At 52.4% G+C, this 17,488-nt stretch overlaps 1 protein-coding gene across 8 annotated transcripts in view; it reads left to right on the plus strand.

The window, feature by feature from the left end:
• LOC111838858 (protein unc-79 homolog) overlaps positions 1-14,535 on the plus strand; it is a 38,152-nt gene extending 23,617 nt beyond the window's left edge. For 7 of the 8 annotated variants that reach the window (XM_072699185.1, XM_072699186.1, XM_072699188.1 and 4 more), the window contains 24 exons: positions 116-402; positions 500-682; positions 2,174-2,336; positions 2,417-2,566; positions 3,357-4,601; positions 5,159-5,260; positions 5,963-6,079; positions 6,605-6,707; positions 6,802-6,942; positions 7,074-7,112; positions 7,208-7,320; positions 7,395-7,480; positions 7,828-8,001; positions 8,124-8,192; positions 8,395-8,505; positions 9,033-9,137; positions 9,423-9,500; positions 9,689-9,778; positions 10,078-10,253; positions 10,486-10,669; positions 11,705-11,908; positions 12,781-12,858; positions 13,197-13,238; positions 13,681-14,535. In XM_072699185.1, coding sequence (XP_072555286.1) covers positions 116-402; positions 500-682; positions 2,174-2,336; positions 2,417-2,566; positions 3,357-4,601; positions 5,159-5,260; positions 5,963-6,079; positions 6,605-6,707; positions 6,802-6,942; positions 7,074-7,112; positions 7,208-7,320; positions 7,395-7,480; positions 7,828-8,001; positions 8,124-8,192; positions 8,395-8,505; positions 9,033-9,137; positions 9,423-9,500; positions 9,689-9,778; positions 10,078-10,253; positions 10,486-10,669; positions 11,705-11,908; positions 12,781-12,858; positions 13,197-13,238; positions 13,681-13,881 — 4,241 coding nt within the window. In that variant the 3' untranslated portion in view covers positions 13,882-14,535. The remainder of the gene's footprint in view (positions 1-115; positions 403-499; positions 683-2,173; positions 2,337-2,416; positions 2,567-3,356; positions 4,602-5,158; positions 5,261-5,962; positions 6,080-6,604; positions 6,708-6,801; positions 6,943-7,073; positions 7,113-7,207; positions 7,321-7,394; positions 7,481-7,827; positions 8,002-8,123; positions 8,193-8,394; positions 8,506-9,032; positions 9,138-9,422; positions 9,501-9,688; positions 9,779-10,077; positions 10,254-10,485; positions 10,670-11,704; positions 11,909-12,780; positions 12,859-13,196; positions 13,239-13,680) is intronic. The other variant, XM_072699187.1, reaches the window with a different exon arrangement.
• Positions 14,536-17,488: the final 2,953 nt, after the last annotated feature.

Genomic DNA, 17,488 nt, shown 5'->3' on the forward strand with positions numbered 1-17,488 from the left:
GCTGATGCTGGGGGGGGGGGGGGGTGTGGAGCCTAAGTGGTCCATTTGCTGTGAGATCTAACACCCACCATAGCTAGGATGCTAGGATAGACACGGTGACCCCTGACCCCCTCAGGCCAAAGTGCCCCGGATGACGACACCATCATCAAGGACGTGATGCCCGAGGACGCCGGCATCGACCACCAGACCGTGCACCAGCTGATCGCCGTCCTGATGAAGTTCATGACTAAGGACCACAGCAGTGCGGAGGCGGACATCGGCAGTGCCAAGGCCTTCAACACGGTCAAGCGACACCTCTACGTGCTGCTGGGCTACGACCAGCAGGAGGGCTGCTTCATGGTGGCCCCACAGAAGATGCGTACCTCTACCTGCTTCAACGCCTTCCTCGCCGGCATCGCCCAGGTGACCGGGCATCTGGAACCCCCCCCCCCCCACTGATGGGCCCACATGATCCCTCTCCCCACTGATAGGCTTGCTTCTCAGACCTCGTCTCTTGCAGGTGATGGACTACAACATCGGACTGGGGAAGCAGCTGCTCCCCCTGGTGGTGCAGGTGCTGAAGTACTGCACGTGTCCCCAGCTGCGCCATTACTTCCAGCAGCCACCGCGGTGCTCGCTGTGGGTGCTGCAGCCTCACCTTCGCCAGATGTGGTTAAAGGCTCTGCTGGTGGTCCTCTACAAGGTACCACGGTGGGGGGGCTGCTGTTAACATTGACTGATTCACTGGTGAAGTCCTCCCACCTCAAAGTCAAAACAATTTAGGTAATTCTGACTGCAGTGAAGTTAAGGAGAAGGTCTCCATCCATCCATCCATCTCTATCTATCTATCTATCTATCTATCTATCTATCTATCTATCTATCTATCTATCTATCTATCTATCTATCTATCTATCTATCTATCTATCTATCTATCTATCTATCTATCTATCTATCTATCTATCTATCTATCTATCTATCTATCTATCTATCTATCTATCTATCTATCTATCATCTATCTATCTATCTATCTATCTATCTATCTATCTATCTATCTTCCAATACAGGGTCACAGGGGGCAGAGCTTACCTCTGGCAGGATTGGGTACGAGGCCTTTCGTTGAGGGGTGCAGAGGTGGACATTTCAGGTACAGAAAGTAAAAATCCAGACCAAGATTTTGTTTCAAACAACCAGTTAAGTCACAGTCACACAGTACTCAACTGGTTGGTTGAAACAAAATCTTGGTCTGGATTTTTCCTCTCTGGACCTGAACACCCCCCCTCCCCGGGTGATATCATTTTGTCATGAAGGAATGAACTCCTCAAAAACATATATACATTTATCTTAAAGTTGATTGATTTACCAAATAGGGGTAGATTGAGCTGATTGAAACATATTTTGGGGCGGTTAGCGGCTCAGTGGGTCTAAGTCTCTATGCTGGTGATTGGATGATCACTGCTTCCAGGCCCAGCCTCGGCCCTTACCCCCAGTTTCAGGGGCGCCGCACGTTGGCAAACCTCGCACTGTGACCCCCCGCCCAAGCTAAGCAAAGCAAGACGGAAAGAATTCCAATGTACCTGTACTTTAACTTATGCAAACAACCAATGAATGATTTAATACAGGGGCGCTGATGTAAGGATGTTAAAGAGCTAGTGAGAATGATAAATGGTCTGCTGAACGGAGAGTGGAAAGGAGAAGAAGGCAAAGGTCAACGGAAGGGTAGGATCAATTTTGAGATAAGCTCCAGGTTTCAGACAGAAGTCAAACAAAAGACCTGATTCACTGGAGAAATTGAGAAGCATTGCATAATGTTTAGAGAAGTTAGAATGTCCGGAGGTGTCCTGAAGTGCATGTTGCCTTGGTGAAGAACCAAAATAATTGGGCGGGTCAACATTATATTGGAGTAAGCAGTATGGTTGCTAAGGGCATGTAGATGAACTCATTTTTGACCAATCAAATTAAAATGTATAGATCTGTCATGTTGGACTAAAACACACATAACCTTTAATTATTTAGAATAGAAACCAGAGAAATCTTGAGTGTGATTCCCTTTGTACAAAGAATAAACTAGGGCAGCATTGAAAGAAACTGTTCTCCTGCCTGACTGTTAATTGTTAACCTTTTGAGATCTGATATCTCCTACACCATAGTGGTTAGGGTTAACCCCGGTCCTTCTCCACCTGCCCTCTCCTTTCAGTACCCCTATAGGGACATGGATGTCAGCAAGGTGGTGCTGCACCTGATCCACATCACCATCAATACGCTGAACGCTCAGTACCACAGCTGCAGGCCCCACGCCACGGCCGGGCCCCTCTACAGCGACACCTCCAACATCAGCCGCTACAGCGAAAAGGAGAAAGGTAGGAGATCTGGCCCACTGGGGTCATTGCCGTGGAGGCAGAGGGTCAAACCCCAAACACGCGTATCTCCCATCCCGCAGAGGAGGACAGCGTTTTTGACGAGTCTGACATTCACGACACGCCGACGGGGGCTGGCAACAAGGAGTCGCAGACCTTCTTTGCCCGGTTGAAGCGCATCGGCGGTAGCAAGTCGGTCAAGTACCAGCCAGTGGAGCTCAACGCCCAGAAAAGTAGGCACTGCGGCCCTTGAAGGGTTTTCTCTCGGCTCTGCAGCTCCTGCAACCGACCCTGTCTAAGATTCTGGCAGAATTAGGACAGAAGGTTTTCATGGTCTTATGCTATGGTGTGGATTAAAGATCCCATCTGTATGAATTAAACATCAAAGTAGCATCAAACAAAATTGCCAAAAATTGCTAAATGAGTCCCTACAGCACTGGCCGAGTGAAAGGTTTATCAAGACAATGCAGGAGAGCTGATTATTGAGACTGTCGAGCAGCTAGAGTCATCAGTAAACAAATGAGGGCCTCTAACGAACAAGCAGAGAGGAGAGCAGTGACAGCGAAGCACCAGGCTCCAGTTCATGCTCCATTTCAGCCTCCAATTCAGGCTCCAGTTCATGCTGCAGTTCAGACTCCAATTCCCACTCCATTTCAGCTTCCAGCTCACACTCCAGGTCAGCCTCCATCTCAGGCTCCCATTCATGCTCTAGTTCAGCCTCTGGTTCATGTTCCAGTTCAAGCTCCAATTCAGTCTTCAGTTGAGCTTCCAGTTCACACTGCAGTTCATGCAACAGTTCAGCTTGCAGTTCACACTCCATTTCAGCCTCCAGTTCAGGCTCCAGCTTAAGCTCCAGTTTAGGTGTTCTATTCCATTCTAGGTTATTGCCTCCAGTAGGTAAACAGTCAGAGAATTTGTTTCTGTGACTACAGGAATGTTCCATGATTCACATTTTGTGTGACGCTGTCCACTTTGGCTGTGTGGTACTGGCCTCACTGCGCTGTCCCTGCCCACACCCTGCAGGTGACATGGAGCTGTCAGAGTACCGGGAAGCAGGCCCCCTGCAGGACAACTTGCTGCGCTGTGTGCGTCAGGAGAGCACCAAGAAGAAGCGTCTGCAGGCCATGCACAAGCAGAAGTCTCTGGACATCAGCAACACTGACTCCATCCTGTACAACCTGGACGAGCACCGGCGCAAGTCCTGCATTGACCGCTGCGACCTGCAGGGGCTGCCTGCACCCGCTGGCCACCCCCGACGCGGCGAGCCACAGGGCAAGGGCTCCTCTGACAGCTCTGCAAGCCGCGCTGAGGGCCCCAACGCCCAGGACCGCAGCGGATCCCGGGAAGTGGCCGCCGACGGCCGCAGGCCTGTCATCCCCGAGGTGCGGCTAAGCTGCATGGAGACCTTCGAGGACAAGCAAGGCTCCACAGAAAAGGAGGACCCCGCAGAAAAGGAGGACCCCGACCTTATCGACCTCTCCTCCGACTGCACCTCCATCCCAGAGAAGCACTCCATTCTCTCCATGTCCGACAGCGACTCCCTGGTCTTCGAGCCGCTGCCGCCACTGCGGATTGTGGAGAGCGACGAGGAGTTTGAAATGCTGGGCAGTCAGGGACCCAAGCCCAACGGGAGGCCGGCCGTGCCCGCTGTGACTGGGACGACCCTGCGGCCGGCGCCGGTGGTGCAGGTGAGTGTGGAGGACTGCTCAGTGGTGGGCCAAGACCCAGGCCCTACAGGTAGCCCCTTGCAGCTGCCCCAAGCGGGCCGGCTGACGCCCTCTGGTTCCGGGGATCTCCCGGACCCCAAGGGACTCGCCAGCCCCGAACGGCAGAAGGACCCCTCGCAGGAGAGCCCACTGACCCTCAAGCAGAAGCGGGACCTGCTGCGGAAGACGCCAGCCGTGCCCGAGATGTCCCTGGATGACATCACCGCACAGGCCGAGGACCCAAAGGTCCCCGGTATCAGTCCTTCCGGCAGGGCTGTCTTCCTGAACCTTCCGGAAGATGGCGGGCGCTCCCCAAGTCCAACCGAAGCAGGGGATGCCACAATCCCCGGCAGCGATAACGAGGACCCTGATGACGACCTCGGGGATGAGGGCGACAGTGATCCCAAGCCCGAGGATGATGGCGAGGGTGCGGAATTCAAGATTCAGATCGTGCCCCGACAGCGCAAGCAGAGGAAGATCGCTGTGAGCGCCATCCAGAGGGAGTACCTGGACATCTCCTTCAACACCTTCGACAAGCTGGGAGACACACCAGCTGAGACAGGTGTGCGCATTAGCCTGCATTGCGAGTGCTGGTGGCTGCCTTTGCGTATGCGGCTTTTGTCTGACTGATTGCGCTATTGACACTGTTGTTTGTGTTTAAGCCTCAGGTCTGACTGTCCCTTTAAGAGTCTAAACATATCTGATTGTTAAACAACATCTTTTGATTGGACATGTTTTCTGTGGAGCTTACACATTCTGCTTATTCTAATTCAACCATCAAGACCAGTGCAAAGAAAACACTTTAGCAACCAACTCCTTTAAATATATCAATAATTCTGGTGAAGCTGAAATCAAAAGTACAACTAAAAAGCAATACAGCAAAAAAGAAAAAATGAAATGTGGTTTTAGTCATTTCTGGACCAAATGATTAATTTAAAAAGTGAATGTTACTGATTAGATTGTTATTAACATAATAAATTACAAACAAAAGAGGTGTGGAAAACCGATGCCCCACCCCAACACAATCCCAGGCCACGCCCCCAGGCCCGCCCACTCTTGAGCTTCTAGTGAGGTCATGAGCTGCTGCTGTGCCCGTCACTCACCCCCGTTACCTTGCAGATAATGCAGCTCTGGCCACTCTGGAAAAGCCGCGGGGGTCTGCCTCGGCACCCGCTCTGGAGGCTGCCGTCCCAGACACAAACAGCCGCCCGTCGATAGCAAGTAGGAAACGCTGGCTGCTTCTTCCTCCTGTGCTCTGAGCAAATGGTTTGGTGGGACAAAGGCTGGGCGTCGCGCTGACGCTTGAATGACAGCCAGTTTCACCCTCGCCTCTGTTCTCCCTGTTATGGTCCCGCCCTTGTGATTGAGTGACAGCACCGTTGCTCCGCCCCCAGTCAGTGACATTTACTTCATTTCGCGCCACCCTTGGGCCAAAGAAAATCACTCAGCATGAAACAAATTTCACAGTATAATCTCACATTCTAATCTAATGTGAAAAACTTCAATTAGACAATATCTCTAAATATGAAACGCAAAGTCGGCAGAGCACAGTTTCGGGAACATAAAAATTCAATTAACAAAATGCTGAGGCATTGAAAAAGAAAAGGCAATTCGGCGTCGTATCACACTGCCCTACGTAAGACTCAGGCCTCCTGGGGGCTGAGAAACGGCTGGCTCACCATCTCCATCCGTGCTCATTTCGGTCAGATTCACACAGCTGTGGAAGTCAGTCCATCCTCTTGAGAAGATGCTGGTTCTGCCGTTAGATGGGGCTGAATTTCCCAGGGACCCAGCTGCCAAGCTTCCTGATTATGTCACAGCGGGCCAGTTTGGCTGGGAGTTCAGCTCGGGTACCAGGAGGATTGCGTTTCACCATGTGTGTGTGTGTGTGTGTGTGTGTGTGTGTGCACGTGGGGTCCCCAGCCCAGTACCGACAGGCCAAGCGCGGCTCCCTGGGTGCCCTCACCATGAGCCAACTGATGAAGAGGCAGCTGGAGCACCAGTCCAGTGCCCCTCACAACATCAGCACCTGGGATACGGGTGAGTGACGTTGGCCTGCACCTATCAGGACCAGCCCCTAATAAGCCCTGCCTAACTGCAATGCCACACCCCCTCATTAGCATATCAATTATCACAAAGTATTCATACTGCATCAGGCATAGTTGTCCCTCTGCAGCAGCTCCATATTGAAAGCGATGATCCCGGTCAGGCCCTGAGGAACCCTTCCAGATGCCTGCTAAGTCCTTCCTGATCCTTGTGGCAGGCTGCCACCTGTTCTTGCCTCTCAGGGGCTAATGTTCATTTGGGCATCTCCCTAAACTTTGATTACAAACCTGTGTCTTGCCTGACAGCACCACCTTCCCCTGTTTGAGGCATGGCTGACATTTTAATTTACTTGACATTTTCAAGATGCGGAAACACTATGAATGTTTAATACCTCGGTTTACTCCCCACCAAGGGGTCTGTGAAGCAGGAAAGGGGCCCTGCAGGGACAGAGGGTGTTTAATTTGGGCCTGGAATGGTCCCGCTTTTGAAGTTCCGCACTTTTTGGCTCTTACGGTGTAGGAGCCACAAAAACCAGCCTCCTTTCGGCTCCCAGCACGGTCAGCATGTTCGTTCCCGCCCCGGAAGAATTCACCGACGAGCAGCCGACCACCATGTCTGACCGGTGAGGCCGGGTGCCGGAGGAGGGGTGGGGGGAAGGACAGGGCAGGTGGAAGGTCGGCGGAGCCGGCCTCACCCCTGTGTCCCTGGGGCCTCAGGTGCCGTGACTGCGGAGCAGTGCTGGAGGAGTATGACGAGGAGACTCTGGGCCTGGCGGTGGTGGTTCTCTCCATGTTCATCCACCTGAGTCCCGACCTGGCTGCCCCACTTCTGCTCGACATCCTGCAGTCCGTGGGCAGGTACGCTGGGGCATGAGGTGGCTTCCTTTTTGTAACTGGGAGCTGGGAGGGAGCAGAATCACTGACTGCATGGCCAGGAGCTCACAAAATTCCCACAGAATTCCACCATTAATCACCCTTGTGTCTTTTAGGCTGGCATCAAGCACGAATTTCTCCGGCCAAGCTGAGAGGTACGGCCTTGCAATAAATCATTTAATACTTATTCAGCTCTTTGCATGTGTGTAAATGCCCAGTGCACTGTGGGTAAATGCCTGCTACATTTCAGCATGCTGATCCCGGGAAATGCACCGGGCGTGGCCAAGCAGTTTCTACGCTGCGTATTCCATCAGCTGGCGCCCAATGGAATCCTCCCGCAGCTCTTCCAATCCAGCATCAAAGGTGAGGGCGCCGCCCACAAGCCAATGGAAACACTCGGCTCTGACCTTTTTTGTAAACCTACCTTTTATTGGCAGATGGCAGCTTCCTCAGAACTCTGGCTTCATCCCTGATCGACTTTAATGAACTCAGCTCTGTGGCAGCTCTGAACCAACTGCTTGAGGTGAGATTTTTTTTTTAATGTACATTTTCAGAAGATAACTTTACTGTCCACAAGATCGGGAAGCTGGGTAAGCGGGCATGCTGGGAATCTGAAGCTGTCTTTTTTAAACCGTTGCTGTCCAGCAGGTGGCAGTATACTGCCACAGATCCCAAATAAAGGCACGATGTGGAAACATCCGGAAGAGCCTAGAAATATAGGTCTTTCTATGAAATGTTCAGATCTAAGAAATTCCACATTGTGCTTGGAGGAACAAACGGGTGTGATTTATACAGAAACCGTGCATCTGTAATGTTAGCTGTCTAAGTGGTTCCAGCCAGAAAAATATTGACCTTCTCCTGGTTCGCTAGGGTCTGAACAACAAGAAGAGTTTGCCAGCAGGCAGTGCCATGCTGCACTGCCTCGACAACATCGCCACCTTCATGGAAGCTCTGCCCATGGACTCCCCCAGTAACCTGTGGACCACCATCTGCAACCAGTTCCAAACTTTCCTGACCAAGCTGCCGTCCGTCTTGCCACTGAAGGTGCCGCCTGCCACGTGGCTGAATAGCCGCCAAACGAGGCCCACGTGGGCACAATTTCCAGAGCCAGCACTTGCGGGTTCCGTCCCTAAAGGGCCACTTTTGTTGGCATGTCTCCCTAACAGTGTCCGCTGGATTCCAGCCTACGAATCATTATTTGCCTGCTGAAGATTCCAGCTGTAAGTGCTGCGCGGGTGAGTTTGGTTATTCCGATCTTAAGTATCTATTTGGGGTCAGTCAGTTTTAAAGGCAATCCAGTGCTTTTTGATATTCTTTACTATCTTTCCACATTTATCTGCCTTGGGAAATTGTTCAGTGTTTTTGTATGGCCAACCAAACATGTTTCCTGGGTTTAGTGATGGGACAGTTTTTCAAAACCTCACCTCCTACCCACAGAGCTTGCTGGAGCCCTTCTCCAAGCTGCTAAGCTTCGTGATCCAGTACGGGGTCTTCAGCCTCTCCTACCTGATGGAACTGTGCAGCCTGTGCTACCGAGCCTTCAGCAAGGTAATCAGCCCGGCCCTGGGGAAGTGGGCTTGGTTGTCTGTTTTAGTGAGGCACCCAATCAGAACGTTACTTATTTGCATATTCTCACGCTAATAAGCTCAGCTGAAACCAGGCCTGGTGCCATAATCCGGGCTTGTCACCAAGATAACTGGCTCTCTCACACTGTTTACACAGTTATTATTTTGCAGTGTTACTTACATCAATTCCCTGAATCCACACTGAGCTCCATCTCTCACTGGTCCTATTCTGAGATATGAGGGAGTGATGTGTCATTGTGCCTGTTGAGTGTAGAGCACCACAGCAGCCAAGGACAGACTCAAACTGACCCTCTTGTAATCCTGCACAGCCATGACAATAGCAGAGAATGTAACCAGATTCTCCCGTTTTCCTCTCACCTGCACATTGGCGCCCTCTGGTGGCACATTGAGTGGACCTATGTAGTCTTCTGCTGTTACTGGGGCCAGATGGGTAGTGTGTAAAGTCAGACAGTACGATACTTATCTTCTCTCTTCCCCCATGCTGTCCAGGAGAGAGATAAGTTCTACATGTCACGTGTCGTGGTCCTGGAGCTTCTGCAGGCTCTGAAGTTCAAGTCTCCTCTTCCAGACACCAACCTGCTACTGCTGGTCCAGGTGAGACGTTCTGAGTCCGAAATTCCACAGCATGCTACCGGTCACTGCATACGAGTGAGAAGACCCAGCAACGCAAATAAACCAGAACAGCAGTAGTGATACAAATGGCTGACTTGTAACACAGAATGCCAGAGGGAACCCGGGGACAGGCAGGGATCACCCCTGGGGATTATGGGTAAAATAAGCGACTGAACACCCATAAGAGTCTGTAAGATTGTAGGTTTGACATGGGTGCCATGGGGATGCCGGTCCCTCCATGTTCATTGACCCCCCCCGTATGTGTAGTTCGTCTGTGCAGACGCTGGGACGAGGCTGGCCGAATCCACCATCCTACAGAAGCACATGATCTCATCACTTCCTCCGGTGAGTGGGCACTGCACGTGCCCCGGGACGTCGTGGTGAACGGCACACTCTGCCTGGGGTGGCCACCCGCTTAGGGAGCGTATTCTATCTCTGCCACACGACCGGCAACCAAACGAAATCGCCACCCAGACTCCCCGGAAGGCTCCACGCCCCAGCGGCTGACGGCAATGCTCTCTCTCTCTCTGCAGGGCACCACTGCAGCCATGGAGTGCATGAGGCAGTACACCAGCGAGGTGCTGGACTTCATCGCAGACATGCACACGCTCACCAAGCTCAAGGTGTGTCCTCCTCACCATCATAGACCTGCTACATTAGCAGCACCTCTGTTATTACAAACAAACAAACAAGCTCAGCTGAAAGAGGGGCGGTGAGCATTTCTGTTCTTAAGATTTCGACATGAACAGTATTACTATGAATAACAAAAAAACAGCATTAATATGGAGGTTCATGTGCAAAGCTGGATTTTCCCTATAGCTGCACTCGTCCTTATTATACACACTAAGAGTGCTGACATTTACAAGCGGACAGATGGTGTCTACATGTGCCGATCAGTCACATGACCTCCATCCCACCCCAGAGCCACATGAAGGCCTGCTGCCAGCCGCTCCACGAGGACACCTTCGGTGGGAACCTCAAGGTGGGCCTGTCGCAGGTGGTCGCCATGGAGATCAGCAAGGGAAATCACCGTGACAACAAGGCGGTGACGCGATACCTGCCCTGGCTCTATCACCCTCCGTCTGCCATGCAGCAGGGGTGAGTGGTCGCTTCACAGAGGCCAGTAGCACTAATCCCGGGGTGGCAGTAGGGTTAAAAGAGAGTGACAGTAAATAGCAAGTAATGAGTGATGAGTAATAAGTAATGAGTAATGAGTAATGAGTGATGAGTGATGAGTAATGAGTGATGAGTGATGAGTAATTAGTGATGAGTAATGAGTGATGAGTAATGAGTAATGAGTACCTGAGAGGTGTGCATCCCCCCCCCCCAGGCCAAAGGAGTTCATCGAGTGTGTGTCTCACATCCGTCAGCTGTCATGGCTGCTCCTGGGGTCACTCACCCACAGTGCCTTGCACCAGGGCTCCATTTCCTGTATGCCCATCCCTCTGGACGCCGGCTCTCAAATCGCCGACCATCTCATCGTCATACTGATCGGCTTTCCAGAACAGTCCAAGGTAGGCGGGCACCGTCTCCACCAATCCTCCGGCAGGGTTAGCTCTGAGGTCACGCTCAGTCGCCGTGGCTGGCGGCTCTGAGGTCACGCTCAGTCGCCGTGGCTGGCGGCAGGAAGTCGCTCGCTCCCAACACTCTGTGGAGCCCCGGCGTGCTTCTCCGGAGCAGGCGGCGGGGGTGGGGGACGGCACGAGGGCCCTTCCCCGTGTCTGCGGGGAGAGCAGCTGTCACGCAGGAAGACACTTTAATGGCAGCCATTAATCTGAGGGGCAGAAAAAGCGCAGGGACTCGCGGCGGCGGCGATTCATCACGCGGCTCCCAACAGACGCGTGAGCGCAGCTGTCAGCGCCGCGAGACAGACAGGGGGCAGCAGAGCGACCTGTCGCCGTGCACGCTCACGTCGGTCATCCGCGGCCACCCGAGGCTTCAGCAGCCATTCAAACGGGGCCTTTGAGTTCTTATTTTGGGGTGGGGGGGGGGATGTTATTGCAATTTACAGGCAGTGTTCCAGAAATGTAACTTTCTGAGCAATTTGGCATTCCCAGCTGTAATCGGTTGCACGCAGTTCAAATGAAACCCGGAATGTGCATCTTTGCAGGTGAGCGCACCACTAGACACGCCTTTGTTCTCTCAGGGTCTTTTATTTCAACCCCCCCCCCCCCCCCCTGCCAAACACACACAGTATCACACGGCCTGCTGCAAGAGTTTACAGTCAAGGAAAGTTGCCACTGTGTTCAAGTTTGCTGTAATATTCAAAGAGACCTTGGGACCAGGTTTTGTCACGCCGTGTCTTTAAAAGGCGGGGCTGTCCTGTCACTGGAGCCCTGCCCTGTTTGCCATTGGCTGCAGGCTGCTCTGCTTTTTGCTCATGCTATTCCTCAGGTTCCTAACTGCCTTCCCATTTGTATGGTAGCTCACTTACAGGCTCTGTCAGGAACAGGCAGCCCTGCTCAGAGGGCTCTGCTGAGCCCCTGTGACCTCACTGACTCTGTGACTCACACTCCCCCCCCCCCACCCCATGTCGATGTCCCCTCCAGACCTCGGTTCTCCACATGTGCTCCCTCTTCCACGCCTTCATGTTCGCCCAACTCTGGACCATCTATTGCGAGCAGGCGGCCGCCCCGCCCGCCCTGCAGAACCAGAACCAGAACGAGTTCTCTTCCAGCGCCATCCTCACTGGCATGGAGTTCTGGAGCCGCGTCACGCCCAGCATCCTGCAGCTCATGGCCCACAACAAAGTGGTGAGACCACCTACCCGCCCTCATCCGTATATCTGACTAGAACTTCCTGATGAGATCACAGAACTCAGCCAGAGCTCGGACCTACTGGAGTTCTGCCAGAACTTATAAATAGCTTCAAAGCTGAGCTTACAATTAATGCACAGCTGTAACTGGCATCTTATATGGAGGTGAATGAAGACTCAGCTGGGGGGGAGGCGGGGGGGCTCTGTCCTGGCAGAAAGGCAGTGATGGTGCACTGGAACATGTGCCGTCAGTCACTGTTTAGTTTTCACAATCTGAGCTGGTAACCAGTGAGTAAAAACAAGTGGGTAAAAACAAGGAAGTGACTGACTGAGAATATGTGATAATCCCAGAAATCAGCAGCATATTCAGGGGGCGGGGCTACAGGGGCACGGGTTCCAGCTGGAAGCTGATTGGTCCCCAAAGTGACCCCCGTTACTCACTTCAGAATATGTCATTGGCTGATTATGAAGTTGGCCCCTCTGAATGAATCGTGAATGAGTGACTCCTACAGCTGGGATAGCTGCAGTGACCCGTGCCTGACCCCCCCCCACACTTATTTACGGGGGCTTGACCCAAGTTTGAGAGGCTGGGCTCTTGACCCCTCGGTCCCTGCACCTCCTCAGCTGTACTTACTTCCCGTTCTATTCCCAGACATGTTATTTATAGTTCTGTGTCGGCCCTTCACCTCATCCAATTTTCCCACTCAGATGTTAACCTTTGACCTTCAGTATAGATAAGGTTGCTGGCCATTCTTGTCTCAAACCCAGGAAGGCACATTGTTATGGCAACCACTGTCAGATACCTGATCCAGAGCCTGATCCACCCCTCCTCTCTCCTCCGTACCTTTGACTACTTCCCCTCTCTCCCAGATGGTGGAGATGGTCTGCTTGCATGTCATCAGTCTCATGGAAGCTCTGCAGGAGTGCAACTCCACCATCTTCGTGAAGGTCGGTGGGTCAGCCGCTCTTGCTGCTCTTATTGGCGGGGCTGTGTGCCAATCAAATGCAGAGGAACACGCCCCCCCCCCACAGGGTCAGGATCAGGGCCTATCTGCAGCAAGCACAGTCAGAGGCATTATGACCTTGACTAATCAAACTGATATTTTTCACCAAGAAATCCTTTTACATTTATGGAACAAATGTTAAAAACATTGTCGGTCCCTTTAAACAGACTTGTTAAAGTCAGCTGAGAGTTTATGATTTCATTGCACGTCTGGAGCACCTTGAGCATGAAGCATCCCAAAGACAGCCTGACGAGCTGCTGCTTTCCTCTTCTCTTTAAACAGCTGATTCCCATGTGGCTGCCTTTAATCCAGTCCAGCTTAAAGGTAACTTCATGTTCTCCATACAGATACTGAAGAAAACATGTCTAGAGGAGACGATCTCGAGCACGGCCGGTTCTAGCTGTAGGGAGAATACACAGTGACTAAGGGTCCCCTGATTATCTGTGTCACGGAGGAAGTATAATGCTCATCAGTGTTCTTGGTTGGGGGGCCCCTTAAAAGGTAGATCTGGCCGTGATCAAGGGTGTTTTTTACAGTCTCTAATCATCTACATATACTTTAGTACCGGCCTTTTTGAAATGAATAAAAGTGTCAGGTGATTCTAGAAAGACCGATAAATGTCCTATTATGTAAACTTAGGTTTTAAAGTTTTCTTGCTCTTGATCTGTTTAGTTCACATTACACCGTGCTCACATTCCTATTGGCTGATGCTGTATAGTTGCATTTAAACGTTGCCATGGTAATGCCGCCTGCCCTCCCCCTGCAGCACCTGTCGGCCGGGCTGCAGCTGCGGCTGCAAGCCATCCAGAACCGCGTGAACCACCAAGTCCTGCAGGGGCTGCCGGGCTGCGGCCAGCCGTCGCCACCGCCCTCCGCCCTGCGCAAGTGGCTGCAGTGCACGCAGTTCAAGATGGCGCAGGTGGAGATCCAGTCGTCGGAGGCAGCCTCACAGTTCTACCCCATGTGAGGAGAGGCCCGTCCCCGGTCCATGCCCTTGCTGCTCCACGACACCTGTCCACGTCCACAGCCTCAGAGTCAAAGCAATAGAGCAGTGGCAGACCTGTCACGGGGACAAGGCATTAGCCAGAGGGTCTTGCTGTTGTACCCTTGAGCAAGGTGCTGACCCCACACCACTCCAACCGAGGGGCGACTTACATGCAAGTTACTCTGGGAAACTGCATCGACAAAGCAATCAAACATCAGAGGAACCGAATCCTCAGAATGGCCTTGTGGGGGAGAGCAGGGGCTGATGGGAAATATCAGCCGGCAGTGAGGAGGGGGTGTCCCTTAGCATTGACGCTTAGAGGTGAGGCCTGTTCAAAAGCTAAGCTGACACAACCGTGCAGTCAGCATGGAATCTGGCCTCCACACTTCTCCTCTGCAGAAATATCTGCCACGGCTGGGGGGTCAGGGGGTGGGATGACTCCCAGATGCCCTCTGGGAGAAGGTGAGAGGACCACAGGAGCAGTCCAGATGGAGTAGACCTAGGATGTCTCGCTTGGACTCGCTGCCTGTGCCCCAGACCTCGTGTCTATCGCTCAGTGACACCATGTTTACTTCCTGTTGCCCTCGCCGTTTGTGGTCAAATAACAGAATTAAATAAAAAATAGTTTTTTTCCAAGTCTGCCGTCCTTATCTTTCATGCCTGTGTTTGATCAATGGCTTCTTGTTAACAGGGGTAAAATGACTCAGCATTTCAGTGAATGGACACAGGGGTGTCGCTATGATCCAGGCTGGGATGGAGGGGTTGGCATAATAAAATTTGCTGGGAGGGGGAATCAGTCATTGATGCTACTTGCATTAAACTATTTCACATAATACAATTACTGTTTTTTTACCCTTAATATTAGTAAAAGAAACTGGATCTGTGTTCCAAAATACATTCATTCAGTGTCTGTTGCAGCATTTTATAACAACAAAAGCACGTTATGCATTATACAGATAACAAACAAAATATGACAAAAAAAGACTTCAGGCTTTGCTAAAAACATTCAGAGCTTAAGCCTCACTAGACCGACCCTGGCGCCGTCTCTGGAGAGTCATTCCTGCTGGGACACTGTCTGCGTTGTCGGTGAGTCACATGACCGCCCATGTAACAGTCACATATGAGTCACATGACCGCCCATGTGACAGGTCCTCCAGGGTTTCCCTGTGCCTAATGGGCTGACTCATATTCGCTCCCTGGAACTAGGCCCTAGCCATCACATACTAACAGGCCTTAACTATTTTTGACACTACACCCCCCCCCCCCACCCCAGCCATCTTGGGAGAAAACACACCTCCTATGGCACTGTAGACTCCTGAGTCTTTCCCAGCAGCCAGATTAGCAGACAGTAAAGCCCGCTGACCCTGCCCATTAAAGACCCCCCTCCATTAGGGGCAAGCCCAGCTCTGGGAGGTGGGGGTGGAGAATAACTCAATAAATGGGAAGACAACAGGTAGAGCAGGGCTCTAACATCCTCAAGTCATACCCTAAGCCAGCCCCCCTCCCCCACCCCAATTAGCCGTGCCACAACAGTCAGCCTGCCTAGAATCAATGAAATGCAGTTACCTCTGGCTCTAACATTGTTTGCTGTGATAAAGCGTGCTTGTAAGATTTAATTTGACATACGGGGGCCCTGGAATATCAGAACAGGAGCAAGGTGGCCCGGCTGGCATTGCACGGCGTATCACTCCGCACCTGTCGAAACTCAAAACGACCCTTCCTGCACCAGCAGGTAAGAAGTCACTGGATTTGAGGAGGGTCAGACGAACCAGAGCGGCTTTCGTTCGCAGACAGTGGCGCAGCCCCCCGTGGGTAAACGTCAGGTGCAGTATTTCTGTGTCTTATAATTGGACAGAGGGGCTGTCTGGCCGGCACGTTATTCACTTACCTGCTCAGAGAATTACCACGGTCAGACGTAACACGATGCAGGCGCTGGACTGCGGACGGGAAAAACCACACGCCAAATCGCAGCAAAAATCGCAGCGTGCAGGAAAAAGAAAAGAAAGATGATTCAGGTCTTTGTGGGTCAGAACCGTAGTCTGGGACACTAAGGTGAAACAAAGCAAAAGCATGGCTCTCTGTGAGAGAAGGACGGAGGTGCAGCTACACATTCTGGGCCCCTGACAAAATGTCACCTTGGGCCCCTCTGTCCCCTTTATATACATTTATAATTTTGTATACCCAAGGGCCCCTGTGAAGTGCTGGGCCCCCCTAAATCTGCCAGGGTATTCATGATCCTACTGCTCCCCAGATGAGGGACCATGTCAGCAGTCTCCGGGCACTGAACCCAGTCACATAGGGTCAAGCACCCCCTGATCTTCTTGACGGTCCTTCGGTGACCCATTCCCATCATCCCCCGTGCTCATTAAAATGGGCGACGCCCCCCCACCAGGTGTGATGGGGTTGTGATACTGAGGCCACACCTGCCAGATGCCTGCATTTGAACCTGGGTCCCTTTAAAGCCCTCAGCCTCTCATTAGCATCAGCTCATATAATTGGCTACCCACGCCGCCCCCCCCCCCCCCCACCTCATGCCAAATGACCCCACGAGTGGTGGGCTGGAGCAGAAAAATTATCCAAAAAATAAAACGCTAAAAAGGGCAAAGAAACGGCACCGTTTCTGCGGTTCGGCCATTTAAAATCACACAGGTCACCACGGTGACGGCACAGCTCTGGACCGGAGCCCACCTGCTAGCCTCCATGTGACAGATGAGTCAGATCCTCCACCGGGTGTCCCCAAGTCCAGCTGGCACATCAGACACAATGCAGGGCTACGATCGGGGGGGGGGGGTCGGGGGGAGGAAGGAGGGGATCGATTCCTGGCCACATCCTGCCAGCCTCACCTGACGCCACAATGCACACCCTCATTCCCTTCGGCACCATCCTGCTGAGTTTAATCAAATGTTAATTGCGGGGGGGGGGGGGGGGGCGGCAGTGGTGGTGACCTGTCCTTTGAGTGGAAGGGGATTGACGTGTCAGTTCCTTAATCAGCCCCAAGCACTATCCCTGACTCATGGTGCTCGGGGGAGGCGGAGGGGAATAAGCAGGAACAGCTGACCGCGATCCTACTTCAGGGGTGTAAATATAGATTAATGACTGTCAAAATGAGTGAGGGAGGCAGTGGGGCCCCTGCCAGGGCTCGTGCGATGGCCCACTGCGCCGGACACGGCGCTGACCCAGGTGGCCCGCCAGCTGTAAGCCAGAGTGCGAAGGGGGCAGAGCCAAAGCCCGGCTCGGGGGCACAGAACCCGCAGGTTTTTGCTGTGGACACACTGAAAATGACTGGTTCTGTTTCTCTGAACTTCAACAGGCATCGTCACAGACTGTGATCGAGGACAGAAACGGGTCCGTTGCAGTGCTGGGTCCAGTACAGAATCACTAAAGGGTGCATCTGAAATTAATGAGGGGGCACGATCCCCGCAATTACGTCCCCGTCATGGACTGATTAGCTCACACTGGAGGGGGCACATTATTAATGTGAGGGCGCTAAGTACCCCTAGGTACCCTTTTAAGCCGGGGTCTGGTCAGTTGTGACCCCAAAAACAAACATGCCTGCATAAAACATAAAGCAAGATGAACTACAAGGAAA

Source organism: Paramormyrops kingsleyae, chromosome 14 (genome assembly GCF_048594095.1).
Source record: "Paramormyrops kingsleyae isolate MSU_618 chromosome 14, PKINGS_0.4, whole genome shotgun sequence".
Classification (NCBI taxonomy): domain Eukaryota; kingdom Metazoa; phylum Chordata; class Actinopteri; order Osteoglossiformes; family Mormyridae; genus Paramormyrops; species Paramormyrops kingsleyae.